Here is a 24,124-nt window from a genome sequence, read left to right as displayed (position 1 = left end):
TTTCTTTTTATGTGAGACTACTTGAGTCCCTCTTAGAAAATGCAGCTGTCTGACTGTGGAGAATTGCTGGTGGTGACAGGTATCTCTCAAGAGTAAGAGTGTAACCTGTAATCTGCTCTGCTGACAATTTATTTCTGGATGCTGCTTAACGATTGGTTTTCGCATGCAAAGCTTGAACTGCTGTATCAAAGTTCAGCTCTCTCCAGTACCAGGATCTGCTGAAGCATTCAATCTAGCCTTGCTGAAGACGTCACCAACAGATGTGCTTTGCTCCTGAACTTGGCTTGCTAAACCTTGAACTTGTTTACCTTTGGGTCACAGTGAAAGACCTGCTTGAGTTGCTGCTGGGCTTTTGCTTACTGTGAAGGGTATCAGGTTTATGAGGAGTTTGAGAGTTTGTGGTGGTATTAATGATGCTTTTAACTTCTAGTTTTATGTCTGGCAAATACTGGTGTTCCATGTGCTTTCTTGTGGCAAAACAGCTCACAGCTGCCTTATGGAAGTCTATTAAAAAGTATACTTTATAATGCTTCTGGTGCAAAATTTAATGACAAGTATATGTGATGATCTGTAAAAATTTTTGGCCCCAGTAGTTTGAGAGTTGTTGGTTTTTGCTATAACTTATTAAATGTGCTGACAGCTTGTAACTGGCATATGCATTTCAAACAAATGAAGCCATTGAAATGAAAACAGATCATATTCAGTTCTTATATTTAATGATAGTACCCTAGCCATCATTGCATGAGAAGTGAGATGGGAGAGAAAAGTGCTATTTTTCAGAAGGGTAATGGAGTACATCACACATTTTTATGAAGCAGCCAGATAGGATGGCAGTGCATGTCCATAGGAGTTCCTGATTAGGCAGGTAACATGAGAGCAGTTGAGGGCTCTATGTGTGAGAGAACCTGGGCTGGCAAAATGCAGATTTTGCCTAGAAGGGCTAGTTTGTCCACAGGCCTGGATTAATGCATGTTCTATGAGACACTAAAATAAACCAGGCTACATCTGTATTGACAGCTCAGATGAGATTTTAATTGGATTAGAAAGATTCAGTCTGTAAATGCAGCAGGGTAAATCAGCGACCTGGAAGTGCCTGAGAGAGCTCTGTGCTGTGTGCTCGCTCCCTGCTGCTTATCCGTTAGGGTCTAGTCGGGGTCCACTTGTACTATATAAAAACCAGATTTGAGTGTAAAGCCTTTTGACCCAAATCCCCAAGTGAAATGATGACACCAACATCATCTGAGATGTGTAGTGAGAAGAGCATTTGTGTTAGCTCCCTGAAGCAGGCCCAGGAGGTACAGCATCATCTTGCCATCTGCTCTGCAAAGGGTATAATGAAACATTGGTGTGGTTGAATGAATTTTTAAAAGACTTATTTTTTTCCCTTGTTGCAGTTAAAATCTGGGGCATTTTTCCCATGAAAGAGTTAATGACAAGAAAAGCTAAGCATAGCTGTGCTGGAGAAGTCTCCCTTGTGATGAATTTTCCAATCCAGTAAATATTCAGTATGTTTCTACCTCCCTTTCTGGGGAAAACTAGCATTTTGAGGATCAGGAGCTTGTCTTCTGTTTTTGTTGTGCTACTTAAACTAGTACCATGAAAAGTGAATTTGGAGATGTCCATTTTTCAAGGGGAAGAAATTAGGAATGACCCATTCCAAGCTTTCAAACTTGTTTGTGTAGCCTCCATACTGAGGCAGATACACGTGTGTGAGCTGCTCTGTTTGGGAGATGTACCCAGACCATCCAGCTATGTAATGGCAGCTGCCTGACTGGACTCTGACCAAGGCAGTGACTGTGAGATGATAAGCTGATGCTGAGTTCAGCTGAAATGGCTGCTCTTGTTGCCACTCAACCAGGAAAACAATTCTAGGCTTATGTATTAGTTGAACTGGATCCTGTGTTTATGCCTTTTCTGATTAATTAGAAAATTAAAACTGAAATAGTTATTCCTGATGGGCGCTAAATTCTGACTTGGTTTATTGTGCTGGGAATATGTGCATAGAATAGGTCTGAATAAAGATGATGGCTTATGGTGATTTGGTTTGGGCTAAGACAGGAGGTGGTTTATCAGCTCTCAGGCCATCTGCTGGCAGTGACTGCCTTGGGATGAATGCAGTGGTAAGTTCTTATTAAAGGTACAGGTAAGTTCTTATCAAAATCTAGATGCACAAAATACAAAGCAAACAAAAATATTTAGGGCCACAGGTTTTGTCCTCCAAAGGCTGCTTTTGTGAAAGAGGACAGAACAGCTAGCTTTAATATATTCCCTTCAATGGACAAGCAGAGAGGTAAGCTCTAGGCAACAGGGTGTGTGGACTGGTCCTGTACCTTGCAAATTGTGAAACTGGCCCTACCTGACCATCGAGGCTGATGCGACCAGCATCACTTCTGTTTCCATACTGCCATATTGTGGTAAAGTACTGCTGCAGATAGTGGTCTGTTGGTGGGCTCCAAAATGGTTTTGTGCCTGCTGGCAAAAATATCTGTGCTAGACACATATTTTCCCTTCTACAGAAACTACAGAAGGATCTGGAAGAACTATTATAAGGCAAAGGAAGTAACTTTTTTCATGGAACAGCTTCTCCATGTCCTTGTTCATATTTGTTAGCAGCAGTGTATTGTTGTCACAGTGGATTCTGATACTTTTTCCTCGTTGTTAGAATCCAAGACTCTTCTGGACGGTTAAAGGTGTGTGTGCTGCTTGACACTAAAGATTTTGCCATCTAGATCTCTTATAACAGCAGCCTGATCCCAGATAGTAACTCAGACTGTACCAAGAAGGGTGACTTAAATGGTAGCAATTCAGAAAAAAAAAAAAAAAAAAAAAAAAAAAAAAAAAAAAAAAAAGAAGAATGCTAGCACACAGGAAAGAGCAGTGTGAAAATTTTGTGTTTTTGTTGTTTGTGTTTAGTTAGTGACTGTGACGTGGTCATGGTATTTGAGAAGGTGGAGTGCAAGATTCTTTATTTTAAGATGCAAAGTCCTTGGGGAAGAAATTGAATTGTCTTTTTTGAGTTTACATTTTCAAAGATGATAGTATCATTATATCCTTCAAACTTGAATGAGTTCCTTCAGCACATGAGATTCTTATACTGGGAAAGATTTGAGAAATGCTTACTGCAATACTTTTGTGGTCTTATCTGCCCTTGAAGCATTCTTGCATTTAGCTCAGGTGGGATATTGGGCTGGAATTCCCTGTTGTGGTTTCTCTTACATTGCATTTGAATCCACTTCCTTTTCGGTTTGGGAGGTTTTTTTCTTCCTTTTTTTTTTCTTTTTTTTTTTTTAATTTTTTTTTCTCTGAGTCCCTAAGGAAGGAGTTTTGTTGACTTTCTGGGTGGTTTTTGTTCATATTTATATTTACCCTCTTCACAGGCTTTTCCAGAGCAAAACTTAATAGGTACTTTTGGCATAAAATTTGAAGGTCCATTATTTGCTGTTGAGGATCAGTATAAATACTTAGGAAGTCTCTGTATTTGAAAAATTTAGCATTATCCACGATCTGTTTTGGCTTGCCTTTAAACTACTTCTCATCCATTGAATTGCTGAGAGAGGTAGGTTGCTGCTCAGGTGAGGCAGCCTACACTCTTCTCCCTCTCCCTCTCTAGACCTAGTGTTGTGATCCTATTGCAAACCCCCAGATTTTGCAGAGAAGATGGATATGGAACAGCTATATATTCCTGAACAATAAGACCACTGAAATCAATCCCATATTTTCCCTGTAATATTTGAACTGGGTGCAATTGCCTGGGTGCAATTAAATGAATATGGAAGCAAGTGCTGAATAAAGGTCTCTGTCCTTCTCTCAGCCCATTCTGGGAGCCATGATTGAAACTGTGACCTTGGTTTCTGTCTGCAGTGCCCTGCAACAGTGACCACAAGAACATGGAAGTGTGTCCCTTCTTGACACACTCTTAGTCTTTCATCTCATCACCTCTGAGTTCATTATATGAAATACAATGCCTGAGCATCAAAGTTGGCTCACCTTCTGAATTAAAGATGATCTAGCCAAGGTGTCTAGCTGGAAAAAAATGGCAGTGAACAAATCCCTTCCTAAGTAAATCAGTGTCTTCATCTTTTCCTGAAACAGAGCTATGGAAGTAGGCTGATGTTTGCTCCCGTTTTGTGTGTTACCGTGATCTCTTGATTTCTCAACACACCAGGCTAGAGCACTTTAGTGCCAGAATGCTGAAAAGAGTTTGTCTTCTCTGAGTACATGAGCCATCCACACAACTGGTATCTGTGCTAATTCTCTCAGCAGAGAGGCAAAGGAACAGTAGCGTCACCATAGACATGCTTATATTAGCATTGGATGAATTGACCAGTAGCATAGAGTTTGGAAAAATTCTGATCTTTGCTTTCTCTGTGAAATCTCTTCACATCTGTTGCTTCTCTGCCTTAAAAGAGAGTAAAACTCTGTGATTATTGTCTTGTTTCCCAGAGAAGAGAAAGTTGCGAAAAGAAAGGAAAGGGGTTTTATATTGAAAGAAAGGTAAAGCATGGAAGCATATGGGAATTTTTGTTTATTTACTTCGTCAAAGGAAGCAAAGCAATTTCTGAGCAAGGCATAAGTTTGGCACACACTGGATAACATACCTTCAGCAGCTACAGGCAGATGAGATCCAAACCTAAATAATTGTAGTAGTGGTTTCCACTGCAAACAGCTGACTTCGAAGTAGCAAGTTCCCTTCGTGCCTGGTTCTCCCTTGCAGACCATTTAGTGTAATGGATACAACATAAAGCTCAGATGAAAGCTAGGCTTCACCACATTGAATAAGCACTCCCATATATCACCAGTCCCACTCAAGCTTGCCAAGTCCTAGCTGTGGCAGTGTTTGTGAGGCCCCATTTTTGGCTCTGCAGCCTGAAAGAGTATTTATGTGGTAAAAAAACCAAGAAATGCTTCCACTGTGATCTTTCATGTGATACAGACAACTTATGTCAATGTATGTAGGAACAAGAGGGCATCAGGTCTGTTTCTATGTGTTTGCTGCTGGGCTTGAATAAAAAAGTTCCCTATTTCTCCTCCAGCTCTCTTGTAATATTTCTGGGAAGCAGAGATGCAGTGTTACCTATTCTGTCTCAGTATGGAGCAACACCTTTCCAGAAAAGTATCTTCTGTGTCTGAAGCTTATGGAAGTCCTTAGTTTCTCATTGAAAGATTGTGACTTAGAAAGACATGCATGGTAGCTCCTTGCTTCAGCCCGCAAACACTTGTCATGTGCATTTTTAACCGCATTTACTCTCATTAAAGTTCATGCATGTTACCAAGGTCTAAGTGTTTAGTTTCTAATTATTAGTCTTTTGAGTCATTCTGTCCTAATGCTGGATTCATTTGAATACAGGGATTTACTTTCAGTGTCACTTGCCCTGCATGTAAATCATAGTTTCAGACTATGCCTCTGACTGGCCTGCAGCTTTGAGTTGTTGCTAAATGCAAGTTTCTGTGCAACCATAATTTAAAAGTCCCTCTATTGTGTTTTTCCCATAAGAGGAAGTTATTTAATTCCCTCTTCCCATCCCTCGTCCCTTCTGTTCTTCTCTGTAATTAATTAATCTACGTAATCTGTCAGGAAGGGTAATGCCAAACACAATTGGCAGCTGGAGAGGTCCTTAATTTCTATTTGTATTTGATGAGCTCTGACTTCAGCAAACTAGGAGGCTTTACTGGGCCTGGCTCAGTGGAGACTCCCCACCCCAGTTATTACTTCCTTTCTTGCACTTAATGAGGATGAACCAGTGGAGGTTGTAAGAAAATGCTGCTGGTGAGACCAAGGCAGAAGTTTCCTGAAAAGAGACTCATATCCAGGAAGAAGCCTTGGCATTGCCCTCTGAGTAGAAGATGCTGTCTCTGAAAGTAGAAAAAGTCCAAAATTTTGAGGTTGCGAATCACTTTCTTCACTGATGGTGGGCAGCCCACAAAGACGTCCCTTTCTTTTGAGTTAGTTTATAGTTGGCAGATCAGTATTTTTCATGCACTCAGATGCAACTGTCTTCTATTATAATAATGGCAAAAGAACCGGGTGGTTTAAAATTCCTGAAGCAAAGGGTACTAAGGCTCAGGAGGTAAAAGCTCTTCATGGTATCAAAGTCTGGCTAGTTATGCACAAAATTCCTTTATGTCCAGCGTAGTCCAAGATTGTGCATACTCAGAATTTCTCTTTTCTTTTTAATTTTTCCATGCAGGGGATATGTTTCTTCTTTTCTTCCTGCTCTACAGAGAGGTTTTCATAATGCTGGTTATGCTTTGTATGTGTCTCATAAGCAATACATGTGCACATGTCTCTGATTTTAATGCACTATAAGAAGCTTTCTGTAGTTGAATTCAAGTCCAAATCCATAAGAGGTATTGCATTTTAGGCTTTGTGGCAGAGACAGCTTCCCTTTTCAGGTGCTCACCTACATCTGGATTCCTGTGATAGGGGCAGGCTTATGGCCCTGAGTGCAGCACCAGCTACTCTGTCGTTTCAATCTCCCTTCCAGCAGGTGCAGGTGGCTGGCAGCTTCCTGACCAGCTGTGTGAGAAGCAGCAGTCACTGTGCAAACGTGTGAGACACAGCTGCTGGGAGAGGAGCAGGAGATGGGAGCCAGGTCTCACACTCTGTGTCTGAGAATCAATAGGGCTGTGTAAACAAATGTAAATCCAAACCTGGTCTTATGTGTGAGATTTTGGGTGTGAAGAAGCTGGGGCTGTCACCAAAGCACGTGTGTAGTTTTAAGGATTTTGTACAGGCATATACTGAGTTTTAGATCTTATTGCTTTACTACAAAACTTAGGGACAGATGAAACCAGTGTAAACCAGTTCAGTTTCACCGAAGACAGTAGCGGAGTTAAATCATTCTCCATTGACTGAAATTTGGCCTGTGTGGTATTTTTTGTGTCTGTGGTGCTTGTTGGCTTCTGAATATCCCAAGAAGAGCATACTGACTGCCTTTCTGAAAAGTGGGAAGGGTCATGGTCATGGTTGGAATACTTGAAGGGAGTGTCTGAGTGTGTTCTGAGAATGATTTACTTACAGTAGACATGAAATGCATGAGGAAGCTCTCACAGGACTACATATTTTTAACAGGGCAGTGCTCTTGTTTCATGGGAACGTGCAGGGAAATGCATGCAGTACATCTAGGGCAAAAGAGGAGAAGTACTGGATTTTGGGACCACAATAGATATGTAGCTTGGGATACAGAAGGAGGAGAAAGAACAGATCTACCACTAGAGGATGGAAGTGCTAAGTTGTAAATCTTATGTCTTCCCTCTATTGAATGCTCAAGAGCTGTCATGATATCCTAACCCTGAAATCATGGATAGGGTAGATATGCTTAATGTGCAGAAATCTTGTGGCCATGTGTTTCTAACACCTTTATCACCTGATTTTCTAATACTGTCATGTTTTTGCATAGATGCAAATGTTAGACAGTATAATATAAGAAGAAAAAAATAACATAAAGCTCTACTCTGGCCTTTTTCCTTAGTAAGGCATAATTAATATTTAAATAGTTTTTGTGTTCCATTATGGCTATAACAAAGTGTCAGCAACTTTCTGGATTGAGCCTGAGGGCTGCTGAAGGGATAAAACACTGAGATGATATTGATAGTAGGAGTCATACGTGCTAGCTGGAAGGATCAAATTAACTTATCTCTATTTCAGCTTTCTGGAGCTTTTCCAGCTATACGTGGATGGATACAGAATAGACAACTTTCTACCCTCCTCCTAATATTGCACCAGCATTCTTATGTATTTCCTGCCACTTTGCCTGATGACTTAGAGAGTGGGTTCTCTTCAGTAGAAATAGCATAAACAGCAGCAGTACAGGGATGTCCTCTTGCCCCAACATTTTGGGATGGCTTCTCTGAGTATGATTCCTGCCCTTCTGCAGTCTCTATCCTTCAATTCTCTTTATAGTGTCTTATGTTTTTCAGAGTTCTATTTGATGGCTTAGAAATCTATTATTAAGACCTCATCCCTCACCTTCTGGAGAGAATATTTGAATCTAGATTTGGTCTGCTAAGGAAAGGTGAGCGATTGTTATAAAACAGATAAGAAAGATAATATGGGAGGAGAAAGTGCCAGCCAGAAATGCATCTGTGAGAAATAACAGGAAGAAAGTACCATGTCTTGCAAAGACCACGTTGACCAGATTTTAACTGGGCAGGAGATGGTGATAAGAAGGAAAAGTGTCTTCCACAGTATTGAAGAAAAAGACACAACAAATGAAATAGCTGTGGTGCTGAAGGGAGAGTGAAGACCGATTGCAAAGATGGAGATGATATGGAATGAATTCTAGGCCAAGATCTTTTGGCTGTGTTTTTGGAGTGAATGAATGGTGATCAAGGGAGGTTGAATGACAGATGTTTATTTCTTCTGCAGCTTATAGAGGAAGAGCCAGATCTGAGATACTGTAGGAGATATGTTTTGATGCTTAGCCTGATGTCAGCAAGAAAGGGGAGGCTAGATCCCTCTGTAAATGAAGACCTTATAAATTTATAATAATTCCTCACCTGAAGCTGGGGAAGCAGTGAAATTTTCCAGTGAAGAGAAAAGATTGAGAAACAGGATGGGATGTGTCTTGCCAGATAGTAGTTATCTTTAGGGAGGTAGACTGTAGTTGGGGTTTTAGTGGAACTGTTAACAAAATTAGATAATTGAATGAAGAAGATGATAACAATCATGAAGTATCATCTGTTTAATATGTTGACTAAGATTAGATTCTGTAGTTGCTCACCTAGTAACAATTTATATCAGATATAATCATGGCTCTGATAGTGTATCATACAGCCTGAGGGAGAGAGGGGGAAAAGGGTTTGTTATGTCATGTCTCTGTGCCCTTCTGTAGGTGGATTCTATCTTCAAACAGTACTCAAGGTTGTTTATCATTTAGGGGATATGTTGAGGTGATTTGGGATTGCTATTCCATTGTTGGAAGGAAATGGCCTCTTCTTTGCCTGGTGTGCAAGACTCCAAGGTGGAGAGCACAAGGTGCTACAGGTGAGGTGGATGGAGTAGCTGCTTTTTAGGGCACAAGGTTTTCAGGTCAGCAGTTTCCTGGCTCTACACTAGGTAAGTAAAAGCTTTTGGTGTCACTCAATACAGCAGAGGTCCTTCTGTTCATCCTTCAGCACCAGGTGGGAGCAGCGCATAGAAAGCAAGTGTCAGAAGGTGCTTTTTCTGTCACTCATCACACCAGACTGCCACTCTGCTCTGTTTTGATGTTTTTTATTCTTAGGCAATATGGACAGATGCCTTCCACCTGGCACTGCAACAGCACTGACCCAGAGCTTTTAACATTAGCTACCTTGTCTCTAAGCTTGATGGGAGGAAAACTTTTCAAGGACATTGCATTTTCCTAGCTACCCCTGCAAATTTACACAACTAAATTCATGCATTTGTGAGGGGTTTTTTCCCCTTGTGTGAAACAGGGAATAGTAATGCTTCTTAGGCCAATGTTAATGCATAATTGTAGCCATATTGAAAAGGTGCTGAAAAGATGAAGCATGTGTAGATTATAGGCAGCACAGGAATCTTCCAATGGCAAATGTATTTTATTTGAAGAATTTGGGAGCAAATCTCTATTGCTGCCTCCTGTCATAGACATTGCCCTGCTCTTATCTACTGGTTCTTTTTGTAGGGAAAATCTGATGCAAGACTCTGCTGACTTCCTGTAGACTCAGTGGTGTATGCAAAAAGGCCCTAGTCGACATTTGTATATTCTATGCACTTTTACATTAAAAATACTTCAGGGCGTCTTTTAATTTTGCAGTTTCCCATCATTTGTTGACCACATAAAGGAAAGGAAAGACTGCCCACACTTAACAACCTTTAGAAAAGGTTAGCAGCATGCACAACAGTGTTATGCAATAGTTTACTAGGTGGAGGCTTGAAGAATAACTTCTCCGAAGGAAATTACAAGGGGAAAGCAGATTGCAGTTTCGCAGTTTGGAAGGTGTCCAGGGAGATCCCTGAGTCATGGAAAATCCATTGGGATTGCTTTAGTGGCTGTGTTTCAGCATTACATCTTGAATAGACAGGAACAGCTGCACAAGTTTTGTTGCTTGGTGTGAAGCTGTTGGCTTATACATTAATGATGTGGAAGAACTTTGAATTACAAATGCTTAACCAGATACTAAATGCAATTATGATTTGTTGTTAGGAGACAATGCAAGGCACATGCTCATTCTTCTCTTATTCTTTTTGCTGCATTTTGTGAAAATTTCTCATAATTTCTTTAGTCGAAACATGGAGAGAAAAGCATCTTAGGTGGTGTTTTCTTAAGCTCAGTGATGTCAGTGCAGTAGTTTCTGTTCTGCTTATCAGAATACTTGAGCAATGAGACAGGACAGGGTGTGAGTGAATAACCAAATATACTGTCATGCCTTCAATTCACTGTTTGACTATGGAAATACTCTGTTTATGTGAGGGAAGAGAATGGTGGAATTTCTCTCCTCTTCAACCCAGAGGAGATAACAGCAGTCTTATATGTGGATGATATTCTTGCTGGTCTGGACTGATTAGTAGTAAATACAGATCATCTTTATTTATTGAAGTAAAAGTTAACAATTAGTGAAAAGGAGACTGATAAACTTCTCAGTCTATTCTATGTTGGAAATCCATGCTGTAGATTATAGAGCCAGCTACTGTTAAGGGTGGTTAAGCTCAGAGGTTTAGTCTGTTACAATTTAAAAGAGGTTATTTAATTAATATTTTCCATTGGTATAAATCCAGAGTAAGTCCACTCAATTTAATGGAGCTTGGGCCATTCTGATTTCTGGTTTGCACTACCAGATTTGGAATAATAACTCAGAGGGCAAGTGAACAACTAAACTGGCTTCTGATTTTGCTTTTGTCTGTGTAAACCTGAACTTCTGCCAGAAAATGATGTTTATTTAGTGGAGTTCCTGTGAGTTTACCCTGTGTATAAGTTTGAGCATGTGCTTCTAAGTTGCACAACCAAAGCTCAACAAGATGTTAATTTTGCTCATTAAATTCTTAACCAACGTCTCAGTTCCTCCTGCCCTTTATGTAATATTTTATCAGAGATTTAAAGGTCAGCCAAGCTCTGACTTACCCTTGTTTTCCTCTATAGGGGCATATGGCAAATAGGGTGCACACAAGAGGATAAAGCCGTGAGGGGAGGAGTAGGTGGCACTGACGCCCCTGGAAATTGAGGCTGCCTTTGGCAGAGCAGCAGCAGCAATCCCCAGCCCACATTTTGAAGGTTGAGCCAGCAGGGCTGTGTTTGGGCAGGAAGCGATCAGAGAGGTGTGTGCCTGTGTGCTTTGGCACAGTCTAGACTGTGAATTGCTCCAGCCTAGGAACCTCCTCTGAACTCATTAGTATTAAAACAGAACAGAGGGGACTTTGTAGAGAGGGAGAGGGTGTGGAAGCCGGAAAGGTAGCAGTTTAGATGGCAGTTTCCTAATAACCTTTCCCACAACTCCCTTCCCATACAGGGTCTCAGCTAGAGGATCTTGGCACGAAAAACAAACCCTGGCACAGGGAGGGGGAAGGGAGGGAGGAAATGAGGGGAGGGAAAGGAAATAAGGGGTGGAAAATGGGCACTGTGCTGAAACAGCAGATTTTATTTTTGTTTAGTATTATATATGCTGATGCTGGAAGCTCTGTTTGAGAGAGGTATTTGGTACCATGTATATAATCAGAATGTGGAGGTAAATTTGGCACTTGCACTAGAGGACTTGCAACCTGTCATGGTGAAAAAACTGTATCAAGGTAGAACAGCTTGAGTTCTGTTTGGTGTTTTCATTTAATTGACTGGATGGTGAAATACAGAGCACATCTATTAGGAAATGATCCTCAGTTTGATCCTGGAAAATCTTGGATTGCTTATGCTCTACTGTGCTGTCCCTCCAGAAAATATGGGAGTGGTTGAAGCCCCCAGGAGGACCAGGGTTTGTGACTGTGAGGCTGCTCCTGTCTGTTTGCAGAAGGGCTTCCTGGCCAGGCAGCCTACAGCAGACTCAAGTAATGTCACTTGTCCCTGTCCTCCCTTTAGTACTGACCCATAAACTCCCAGTCAGCTCCTCACCCATCCCCAGGTGGAACTCCATGCACTCCAGCTGGATACTGGCATAGAGGGCACCATTGCCTCCTCATCATCTCTACCTGACCTTTCCAAAGTGCCTTCCATTCCAGCTCAGAGGAGCCAGCTCTGTGATGAGAGTGAGACCAAAGCCCTGCAGGCGTGTGCACATCTCAAGCTCCTCTTGTTTATTCCCCATGCTACATGATGTATGGAGGCATTTTAGTAGGGTCTCTGATGACTCTGAGTTACTGGCAGCAGTGCTTGGAATTCCTTTTTGCTGCTCTCCAGGTGCTCTCCTGCTGACATGAGATCCCTGTCTAGTAGATATCTAATATCTATTGCTGACACTGACATCAGATTAGTAGAAGTGGATGGATTGAGGCTCCCCTTCCCCAGCAACTTCAGTTGAAAGCCTTCTTCACCATCTTGGTGACATGGTAACTGAAGATGCTATTTCCCTTCTCTGACAGGTGGACCTGTCAGCACCAGAAGACCAGCTTTATTAAAATGAATCCTATGGTTTAAATAGCAAACACATGGCTGGTGTCACTGGTCCTGTAGCCATTAGTTGATTTACCAGATTGAACTGGCCCTTTCAAACCCCTTCCCTTTGACCAGGAGAATTGATGGAAAAGATACCTGCCCTCCAGAGCCCCTTACCACAGCTCCCAGAGCTCTTTAATCCCTCTGGATACTCCTCAGACTGCTCCTGCTCATATTGCTTGTGCCCACTTGAAACAACAGAAGTGGATAATACTCAGCTGACCATCTGAGGCTTGGTAGTCTCTCAGTGATATCCCCAATATGAGCCCTCAGTAAGCAGGGCCTCTCTCTAGAGTGTGTCACAGGGCACATACCTATACTGTACATATGTTAAAAGATAAGCTTAAAATAAGGTGGGAAAAATGTGTGAAAAAAATTATGGCATTCATGGGGGACAGTTAAAACTCCTTTTAATAACAAGTCTGATAATTTAGGACAGAAAGCAGCCAGGAACTGCTTTTTTCAGAGAAAAAATTAGGGATTATAGCTGAGCATGAGTGAACATAAGTCATGCAGATTTTGAGGGGTTTTATATATAAAAAAAAGGTCATTGGCTCTATGGAATATGTGGAGTATATAACCAGAAGGGCAGTCTGGAAGATGCCTGAAATAAACTTTGCAGTCAGCTTTGGTAAGGTCTCAGCTGGAGCACTGTCCTCAGTTTTGAACAGTGCAATTCAAGAAAGATGTACTTTGACTGGGTAAAGGCCAGAAGTCAATTAGAGGAGGAGTGAGAGATCCAGAGGACATATCCTCAAAGAAAGACTAAAAGAGATGGGTTTGTTTAGCCTCAGTGAGAAGGGACATTACAACAGTCTTTAACAGCCTCAGAAACTGTTATCAAGAGGAAGGAAAAAAATCTGCTCACCACATTAGTGGTGATAGGGCCGGAAGTAATAGGCTTAAATTGCAGCAGCAGGGATTTAGATTAGACATGAGCCTGACCATTCAGTTTTCATCCCTGTCCCTCTCATTGGGCTCATTTAAATTCACTGACATGGACATGCAGCCCACCTTAACAGAAAAAGCTGTGATGACAGACAGCTGTTTTACATTATTGTTCTCATATGCCCAATCATATCCATGGAATGTCCCTCTTGCTCTACCTGTATTATAGCCCTGCATATGAGGGTGCATGTCTGAGTCTTGATCTTTTTCTCTCTCTAAACACCTGTGTGTATTGTTGCATGAAGTACTGAAGGTACTGGTTTTCCTCATTCTTTCTCTTTCTGTTTGGCCCAGCAGATTGTTGTCTCAAGCATGTGGTTTGCCTGTGACGGACAGAAAAATGAACAGCAGATGCTGTTTCAAATGGCCTGTGAGAGGGGATTGCCACAACAGGCCTTGCTGGTTATGTGTACTTGTGTGCTGTCAAGTCACAGAGGACTTTGAGGAGTAGGAGAGGGACAGGATTTAGCTCTTCTCCAGGAAACAAGGAAGCAATTAACCAGTGATTAAGAAGGGAAAAAGAAAGCAGTATAATGAGGGGCACATCTGGGGATGAGAGGGAGCCATGTTAGTTCACTTTGTGCGTGAAAAATTTCTCCACCGAAAAGCAGTGCTTTTCATGGATGCTGTTGCTAAGCTTTAAGAATGAGTAACTTCTGTGTTGGCAGGGTAGAGGAGAAACACATCTTTCAGTATGTAAACATCAGGTGCTTTCTGTCTTGTACTGTTATGACTGAGAATCAAGAGATTTGGGCCCCTAATACTGAAGGGGTTTTAAAGCTGTAACTTTTTGAAAAAGCAAGGAGGAAAAGTGTGTAATGGGAATCGCAGCCTTTTGTTTGTCTGCTTCTCTGCTTTACAGTCAGATCCGTGGCAGTAGCTGAAATGTAAACATTGCTTCCTCTGCCAACAGGCTGGGTTAGCAATTCATGTGTGCATAGTGGTTTCCTAATGCACAAATGTAATGATAAAACATTGTGGGTATGGGCTGATGTTACGTGATATGCCTTGTATGTATGGTTCTTGTGTATGTAAGGTGTGGGAGACATGCATATCTGCACATACACATACTATGTGTATGCAAATACATGGAACCCAATGATGTTTTACCATGATGAACATAATGCTTACCAGTTGTAAAACTGATCAAAATGTTACTGCCATGCCTCTCACAGTGTGCTCCTTGTGTGCTTTACAAAGGCTGCTTTTATTCAAAGGGTTAGGATGAGATAGAAGAGCTTGAGGGGAGGGACTGGCTTATTTTGGGGTTCATTTTGCTTTTTACTTCATGGGTTATCTGTGACTTAGCACATAAACCAGGTGCCCTAGTGGGAGTTTCTGACCCATATGTTTCACCTGGAGATATGCTGGCTGTGTGGGAGGTAATGCTGTTCACTGATCAAAAACTTTTGCACTGTTCATTGCTCCAGTTTGTACTGGAGTGTAGGTGGTTGGTGCAGTCAAATGAGCCTCATTCACTGACAGTTCAGACAGGCAGTCTTTCAGAATGCCTCATCGACCTCCTCAGCATTGGAAATGAGCATTCTTCCTGCAGGCTACCTCTTACAGTCAGCCTGGGGAGCTGGAATGAACAAAACAGTGGAAGGAAAAGAGTAGGGGAACAAGCTTATACTGTCCCCTGGAGGTAGACACAGTGATTAAATAGGGAAGGTTTATCTCTTCTATTTGAAGGATTCGTAAGTTCTTTGCAGAGACTGAGATGTGAGTAAGATTGTTTTGGTTCATTACTTTATTCATTCACTGCACTTATCTCTGAAACAGCTTTTTGGACAGCTGCCTCTGGACTTATGACAAGAGCATTTCTGCTACTCCCTTTTTGGTGGGCACAGTTTGAATGTGAGCAACCAGACTAACCTGCTTGTTATTTGCCAATGGAATCTGGCATAGGCAGCATGAAACAAAATATAACAGAAATATAAATGTTCCTGGGGCTGTTGTTAATGTGAAAATGCAGCTTTCAGTCATGTGTTAGCAACGTGGTTCTACTTGGTCCATTTTTTAAAGTGGTAGTAGTTATGCTGGATAGGATTCTCTAGTCCAAAAGCTTGTAGTGTGCTGCTGACAACATTGCCCCTAATTTCCTTCCACTGCTTCTCTTTCTTCTAAAATCCCAGGCATGTCAGTGCCTTCTGTCTTGTGTTTGCTTGAGTTGTGTTTCAGCATTGATTAACCCACCATCATCAATCCTCTTGAAGTAATTACACATGAACATGAACCTTCTCTGGGGCCTGCCCGTGGATGCTGGATAGGATCCCACGGTGTGCCATAGTCACTGTTTACTTTGTACAAGATTTAATCAAATTTGTTCAGAGCATAAGGCTGTCAGCTGTGCTAAGGCACTTGGGAGCATTGGTGGAACTGGAATGTGGCCTCTTTGGGGACATGGTGACAGACGTCTATATAAATGACCTTGGGGAGCCTGAAGTAACAGGTATCATACTGGACAGGGAATTTATACCGGCAGCAGTGCATTGTAACTGATTTTGTAACTTGGATTAATTTGGTGCTGTTAAGAGACTGAGAAAGAATGATTGATGAGGTGGATGAGGGAGAGTGCATTTGTATTTGACAGGTGAAAAAGGTCAAGGGGAATGAGAAAAAGATTAGTGAGGGGCAAAAGAAATGGTAGGTGTGTACAAGAGAAAGGAAAAAAGGAATATGAATACGAACACAGGAATGAAAGGAATATGGACAGTAAGCATGGCAAGAGCAGTGCATTAAAATAAAGTTCATACAGTGGGTATAATGTGAAAATGAATGTACCCTTGGAACATAACATAAATTTTTGAAGCGAGCATTCCAGGCAAGTTATTATAATAAATAGTCTTCAAATTGTGAAGCCTGTCCTAGAGTGTGTAAAATCTCAGTTTTCCTTTTTGATGACTCACAAAGAATCATTAAAGGTAATGCTGGTGTGATGGAGCAAACTGCACAAAAATATTGCAAGTAGCATCATTATCATCATCTTGAAAGAGACAGTAAATCACCTGTAACACAAAATCAGCCAGGCTGTTTGAGGTAGGGAGTTGGAAAGGGTTTCACATAGCCTTCTGAAACTTTCGGTGCTGGTCACAGGTCAAATAACTGCTGCTCTCATCTGTTCTGGAAGTTCTAAAGTTTCCATTTTGAGTTTAACAAGAAGAGTAGAGTTTCTGGGGAGCTTTTCCAGTTTGTGCCATCTGGTTCCCAAGGAGCCTGTTAATGTGAAGACCTGGTTGTTCTTTTGCTTGAGTACACATCAGCTGTTAAAGAACCAATAAATGCAACAGAGCTGTAATCAGACAGTCAAAATAGGCATCTCTGAAGCCTATTTGTCTACGAGTTATTTCTTAGTGTTGGATTCTGTGTTGTAAAATAAAGATTGATTTAATGTCAAAGCTATTCCATTTGAGGATCATAAAAGCATATAATTTTAAAATAATGTTTAAATAGTTGCTTGAATGTGTTTGTAGGTAGAAATAAAGTTTTAAAAAAATCAGAATATGCTTAAATATCATTAACATCTCTCAATCACAAAGATAGATATTAAATGTGAAACACTTTAGGGCCCGGGGAGGATGCTTATAGATAGAATACTCTTCCAAGAGAATAACTAAGAGAAACTGTGACCTACAGGTAAAAAAATTAAAAGTCTAATGCAACTCTCTGTAGCTGAAATTATAAGAAATTGATGAAGTAAGACAATTATCCAACTGAACATAAGAAAATAAGCAAAATGTCCTCTTCCTTCTGGCAAAATATTTGTTATGCCCATATTAATCAAGTTATTGCCTGCAGTAGACATATCATATGATGAGTCTGGGTTTCATAATGCTGAAAATGCTGTGCATGACTCATTAAACATTTATGAGCCTAAAACAAAACATCAACAACAACAACAACAAAACAACCCACTAGCCTGTAAAGGTTGGTTTGTTGTTTTTGTTGGTTTTTGTATTTTGCAAAATAAAGCAGCTGTCTGACCTTAAGTGAGTGTGAAACTCCCCATGACTGGTAAGTCCAGCAGCCAATGGACGTGGGACGAGTAGAATGAGAAAGTGAAACTGAGGATGTCTCCTCTCATGAGTGTCCAAATATCCCTGGAGAACCAAGTTTGGGGTTCTTGGCCTCTGTGATTCTGACTTCAAATCAGGGGATGCTGGAGAGCAGAAGCTGTGGTTCCCTGTCTACTTAATGGCCTTGAGGTTTCTCCTTTAGAGAGGCAGGCATGTTGATAGGTGTTAACAGTTCGCCTTTAGTGGGTCTCTCTCCAAGTGAACCACTCTTCTGCATTACCAAAATCTTACTTTTCCCCTTTGTTAATTTCATTTTGTGTCACTAAACAAAGAACTGCCCAGTCTAGGTGAGAAATGCTTTTCTAGAGCTTTGAGTATCATTACTGAGCTGGTGACTGCCCAGCATCTAATCCAGCTTTCATGCTCTGATGAATGTTCCCAAAAACAAGGGACATAATGTGGTTTTAAATGCTGCAAAATACTGGATTTACGTTTCCTACCCATTCCTCCTTCTTGTTCTGCTTCTTTCTCTCTGTCTCTTATTTCCTTGGGTTGTAGCCATTTTGAATGGAGGCCATCTTCTCTTTTGGCCCGAGAACTGGACTGGAAGCATTTGAACCTCAAATCCAGTTCCAGTTCTTTTTAAATGTTTTATCATTGAAATTCAATCTACGTAAGTAAATAAAATACCCACAAGAAAGTGAAAATTAACTGAATTAACCACCACTAGATAAAATAAAGTGGGAAATAAATGAAGGAGGGAAATGTACACACTATTAACTAGGCATACTTTATGTCTTCCTCAGTCCAACCTGGCAAATATCCTTTTAATCTCTGTTTCTGCAACTTCAAGCATTTTTAAGAGCCAGGAGGCTGAGTTCTGTTGTGCAGGGTCACGCTGGCATGAATTGCTGGAACCAAGGAGCCCATCCACGGTGTAGAAGGGACTACAATGTTTCTGTTGGGAAGCTTGCATAGGTGCTGGAGAGGGGACTTTTCCCTGCTTTGTTCTGACCGACCCTTTTTTCCTTGCCCTTTACAATTGCTCCCTGGGCATTCAATCACATTGGCTTCCTTAGTCTGGCTCCAGCCCCAGTCTTGATGACCGCATTCAGTATGTCGTTCTTCCCCTTTCCTGCCGAATTTGGCAACTCCTTTCTCTTTTCAATAGCCACTTGCCATCACTGACCTAACTCTGTACTCTGAATTTCTGTATGCTGACAGATCTGCTTCTGTCTTTGGGTCAGAATGACCTGTTCACAAACAAAATTACCCTCCCAAAATTTATTCTTTCTTGTTCCTCCTGCTTCCCTCCAAGGCAGCAGGTTTCCTTATGTGCCATCTATTAGGATCCCAAATCAGAATAGAAAAATAGCCTGCCTAATTCAGGTTCTTTTTTCGTAGCTAGATCCATGGTTTTCCTCTGCAGTCACAGTGATCTTTTCTTCATCTTTTATAGAATGGCAGAGGTAAAATGATTTGGAGAGTTCCTCAAGATGATCTCATGTCTCTTGTATTTTGCAGGGGTTTCTTGGTTTTTTGGGGTTTTGTATTTCTGGTTTTTTTTTTTTTTATAGGGTAGGTTTTTTAATTTTTTTTAAATTTTTTTTTAATTGTTTTAATAGGGTAGGTTTTGATTGGTGTATGTAGATGAGGACACGCAGACCTCTTCAGTTCTTCCCACTCCTTTCTTCTTCTCAGTGAAGGGGCACACCTGCTGAACATTAAGTTCAGGAAAGGGAGTTTAGGAGCTTGAGTACTGCTTTGCATTCTGGAGATGTTTCTTTCCCTGCTGCATATTTGTGTTTGCTCCCTGCCCATCTGGCCTGGGTGTTAGAAGCCGGCATTTTACCTCCTAACAAAGACACACACAAACTTTCAAAATTAAGGGTAAGGCATTTTTCATGTGCTGTTTTCCAGGCAGGTGTGTTTGGGTCCACCTCTGGTGATCCCCTTATACCTAGAAACCCTGAATAGTTTCCTTGTTACTATGCTACCTGAGCTAACGATGACTTCTAAAGTTCTTTTGGCTCCCTCTACCCTCCTGAGTCACAATAATGCAGGATGCACTATTTTCCCTCAGTATCTTCCACCCTTTCAAACTAACTTTCTAGGCTTCTGTCCTGAAAAGCATGTCACGATGCAAAATTATGAAGTTGCATATTCTTAGTGTCCCATTGAAAGGAGATTTACCTTTATATCCCTGATACTGCCAGTATCCAGGGCAGTGTCTAGAAGCTGCAGTGTCAGAATCCTGTCCTCAGGGTGGTTTTGGTTAACAGGTACATTCTTTTGATGAAATGGTTGTCTTGGACTGTATTGATTTGAGATCTTCATTTAGTTTAGTGCTCAGCTTCTGTGCAGAGCTTCTGCTGCTTGTCTGATCTGCCAGCAGATTCGAGAAAAAGAACTATGGAATAAAAAAACCAAGTTAGCTACACTGTGTTAAAAAAAAAAAAAAAAAAAAAAAAAAAAAAGTAAGAGCATTCATTAAGCAGGTCAATAAAACAATCAGTTTTTTTCTAAGAGTTCAGCTGAGCCCAGACAGCTCATGTATATTCTGGCTTCTATGGTGGTTCTTCCAAACTTGGCATTTCTGATTCCCTATCTGCCCCTCCTTTCCCTTCCACATGCTTGACCTCTAGCAGCATTCCTTTGCTTGTCTTAAGGCCTTACATGTAGTTTCACTCTCCCTCTCCCCCCAAGAATGTGATCCTGGCCTGAGTTTTCTAATTGTGTATAGCAAGGATAAAACTCCTTGCCTCGCTTGGCTGCCCCCTTGTTTGGAAACTCACACTAAACATTTCCACATGGTTTGCACTCTTTTTGCACAGCTAATTTTTTTTTCCCTTTAAACTTTTCCTTGTTTAAAATAACCCTCCAGCTTCTTCTACCTTGGGCTGCTGGCACTGACCTCGCCTTGTTACTGTTTGCATTTCTTTTGTACCTTTTTGCAGCTTAAATCTCTGTGGGCTTTTAAATCTGTCAGCAGCAGCTACCAGGCTCAGTGTGCAATTTTGCTCACTGTTTTCACAAGTTTCCCAGCCCTGAACACTTTCCAAATGAGCCATTGTTGGGCTGAGTTAAAGAGGTATTGTCTCTGCTTGGACAAGGTTAGTGTGGGTGCCAGAATCTGTGTGTGCAGCATTTTAGTGCCACAATGTCATCTTGATATAGGACCCCTGGACACTTCCTTCTCCAAATATTTCAAATACATAGGGAAAAATCTCAAACCTCTGCCAGAACTGATTCATTGAAACATTACTGGAAGATTTTCTTTATATTACTGAAACTCTCAATTTAGACATCTTCATCTGTCCCTGCTCATACAGTCTGCTTGCCCTGAAGACTATTCTTTTTTGCTTAGTTCTCTTTATTAGCACCTAAAACTGGCAGCTTTGATTGGAGCCTTGTTCTGGTCAGTGCTGGATTGACACAGAGGAAGTAGCAAACTTTTGTTTGATAGTTTTAGAGTCATGCATTGGAAGAGAGTCTGCTGTTATTCACCTTTTACAGAGGAGTAACTGAAGCTATGGAATTTGGTGCTCAGTTCCAGATCACAGTATAATCCTTCATTTTACTATTGTAAGCTTGGCTCAGCTCTAAGAGGGTTATGTTCTACTGAGCTCATTTTTCTTAACAGAGACTGAATATGCTGCTCTGATCAACCTGATGTGGCATTGTGGAGTTCTGTCCTTTATGTCTGAAATGCTGGGTGTCTTTGATAGGGACTGTGTGGTTTAGAGAACAAACATCTGGAGAAACATTTCAGCCTGTAGGTTGTTGATGACATGACAACTGTCTCATGGCCTTTGCTTGAAGGATAGAAAGGAAATAGTTCAATTTCTCTACAGAAGAGCAATTTGGTATTCCCAGCCAGGAAAAAAAAAGATGTATCAAACTTTCAGCCTTTCTCTAAGTGTCATAAGGAATGTCTGTGTCACTTAATCCAGTGCTTTGAGTTTTTCACTTCATTCTATTCCTGTGATCCTTCCCATCCTTCACTCATCATTAGTAATGGAAGTTTGACATGGGAGTTGTTCAGGCTGCCTTTCTTCATAGGCTGTGCTCTGACAGGGAGAACTCAAGGTAGCAAGGAAATCATCACGAAACAAAAAATCTTTGGAGGGTTTGGGAGCTGTTAAGTCCTCTTGATTGAAGGCTAGTCAAACTTGCCTGATCCAAAAACCTCTCAACCTATTAGAACTTACCAATGCAGTTGATGACTGTTTTTTTACTGTTTTTCTCATCTCCAGGATGAATTGGATCTCACAGACAAGAACAGAGAGGCTATGTTTGCACTCCCTCCAGAGAAGAAATGGCAGATTTACTGCAGCAAAAAGAAGGTACTACTATTGTCCTCAGTGGAGTAGCTCACCAATAAATTCTGTGTGCATGTTCATAACTGCATCTTGATTTGAGCTATGTGTTTATCTACTGTTTACTCAAGAACATGAGTAAGTGATGGAAGGATTTTTATCAGCATGGATATGGCACCATTTTCTGATAAGTAATGTATGTACTTGTGATTTCTGAAGAGGGTCTTAACATCTTAAAATAGTACACTGTTTTATTTTTAATCATTTATATGTTTGGAGTTCTTTTTGTTTTCTTGTTTGTTTGGGGCTTGTGGGGAGATTGGGTTGGTTTGTTAATTTTTTCTTTGAGCTGAAAGAACAGCTATCATGGAAATGCATTAAGGAATTTTTAAAAACTTTTGTAGGTTACTTAAAATAGAAAAGATATTGCTGAAGTCTTTCAGAATGTCTTCAAATACCTGTAAAGTACACAACAATAGAACTTGGTAGATCAAGGTCTTCCAGAGTTTGTAGGAAGTGTTCCACAGTGCACTGGAAAGCAAGGAGCACCTGCTCGTAACACTTCTCCCTTAAAGGTCTTCAAATTTCTGCCAAACCTGTAAAGGGATGTTAAATCAGAGGTTGATCAATAGCACTAATATTTTGTTGCTGGCAGAATGATGGCCAAGTGAATGGATAAGTTGTGTCATTGCTGTGAAACTTCTCAACAAAGAATTTCTACACTAATATGGCATTGGAAGAGTTTTGCTTCTCTGGGAAACACAGGGTCAGAAATCAAGATAACTCCAATACCATGTATTTATTAGCCATACATGTTAGGAGAAAAAAGTTGTGGTGGGTTTGTTGGTTTATTTTATTTCCCAAGTGTGCAAGTCATGCTATGATACCATCAGTCTTTAAACATAAGTCTGCATAACAGAAGGTAGAAGAGGAGGTTTAGACTTCTGAACCTGGCAGATTTAAATCCTGCTCATGGTCCTTCTGGAGGCTGTGTTTGCTGCCTTTTTGTCTCTGAGTGGGGGAAGTGAGCTTTCTTACCATGTAATTAAAGAAAACTAGTCCAATCAGGATGTTTTGCCTTCAGGGTTTTTTTTGTTGGTTAGGGTTTTTTTTAACTTCACACAGGGAAGTTAATAGAAATCAATTAATTACAGTGGCTTTGAGCTAGCAATAGAGCACAAGAGCAGTCTAGGCTCCATTGTCTTCTGTGCTATCTCCATTCCTTTTTACTGCTGGTACACAGTGCTTGCAAGTGGAGGAAAGGTGCAGGTTGCTGTGATTAATGTCTGCTTGACATTTTTTGCTGGCCAGCTCAGCTGGGTTTTTCAGTTCTGGTAGGAGAGGATCTATTGGTTGCTGTCTTAGAGACATCTTACCTCCCGGACCAGTCAGTCTTGGCAAGATGATCTGGGCTTTAATGTATTTAGTATGTTGGTTGGATTCACTGTTACATTGGGGATTTTGTTTTTGTTGGGGTTTTTTGTTTGTTCATTTTCTCCTGTGTTCTACTGCAGTGGCTTTGCTGTAAGAATCTTAAAGACTTCCAAAGTTAAAGAAGCTGCATACTGGAAAATCTTCATAATACACTTATAATGCAACTTCAGTTAGCTGAACTCCAGTCCCAATCCCAATGATGTGCTAACTGGATGGGATACCATTGCCAGATGTCTATTCATAACATTATAGATATTTTCAATTACTTGAAATCTTAACTGTCCAGTGTTATTCATTGTTTCCCTCACAGGCAGTCAGATGATTGGTGATGACATTTCTCTCTAGCTCACTACCTAATCCACCTATTGTTGTTTTGCAGTGACAGAGAAGCCTGTGCCAGGCTTCACTTGAAAGCAAAGCCCCCTTTCCCTGAAGAATTTTGTCTGATTTTAGCTACAAAGGGGCCAATTTCTTAGTTGGTAGAACACTTCCAGCTTCCACACACTCAGGACAAACCCCTGGAGGGTTTTGTTGGGCTGATGTTGAGTTCTTGGCAAGCAAGACCCTATGCTTTGAGATATGGCAAGTAGAAACAAATAAATTACAAGGTCAAGAAGTGCAGACTGAGCCAACTGTTCTCAATTGTTAATCTCAGGTGCCTTTTCTAGTCTAAAAATAATGGAAATTCAGAGCTTCCTGATGTGCTCTAAAGGTGGTGAGATTAGTGGGCTGCCTTAAATAAGCAAATGTCACTTGGAAAAATGAAGATTAGTCATTGTTGTAGACACACATTTATCTTGGCAGTCAGATGTTTGGTGTAATCTTC

At 40.9% G+C, this 24,124-nt stretch overlaps 1 protein-coding gene across 3 annotated transcripts in view; it reads left to right on the top strand.

Annotated features, from left to right (window-relative positions):
• The window catches only part of DAAM2 (dishevelled associated activator of morphogenesis 2), a 202,449-nt gene that overhangs the window by 85,129 nt on the left and 93,196 nt on the right, over positions 1 to 24,124 (top strand). For all 3 annotated transcript variants that reach the window (XM_005483109.4, XM_014264360.3, XM_074537224.1), the window contains one exon: positions 21,802 to 21,891. In XM_005483109.4, coding sequence (XP_005483166.2) covers positions 21,802 to 21,891 — 90 coding nt within the window. The remainder of the gene's footprint in view (positions 1 to 21,801; positions 21,892 to 24,124) is intronic.

Source organism: Zonotrichia albicollis, chromosome 3 (assembly GCF_047830755.1).
Source record: "Zonotrichia albicollis isolate bZonAlb1 chromosome 3, bZonAlb1.hap1, whole genome shotgun sequence".
In the NCBI taxonomy this organism is placed as follows: domain Eukaryota; kingdom Metazoa; phylum Chordata; class Aves; order Passeriformes; family Passerellidae; genus Zonotrichia; species Zonotrichia albicollis.
Note: the sequence above shows the minus strand (reverse complement) of the source record. Positions and strands in the feature narration are given on the sequence as shown.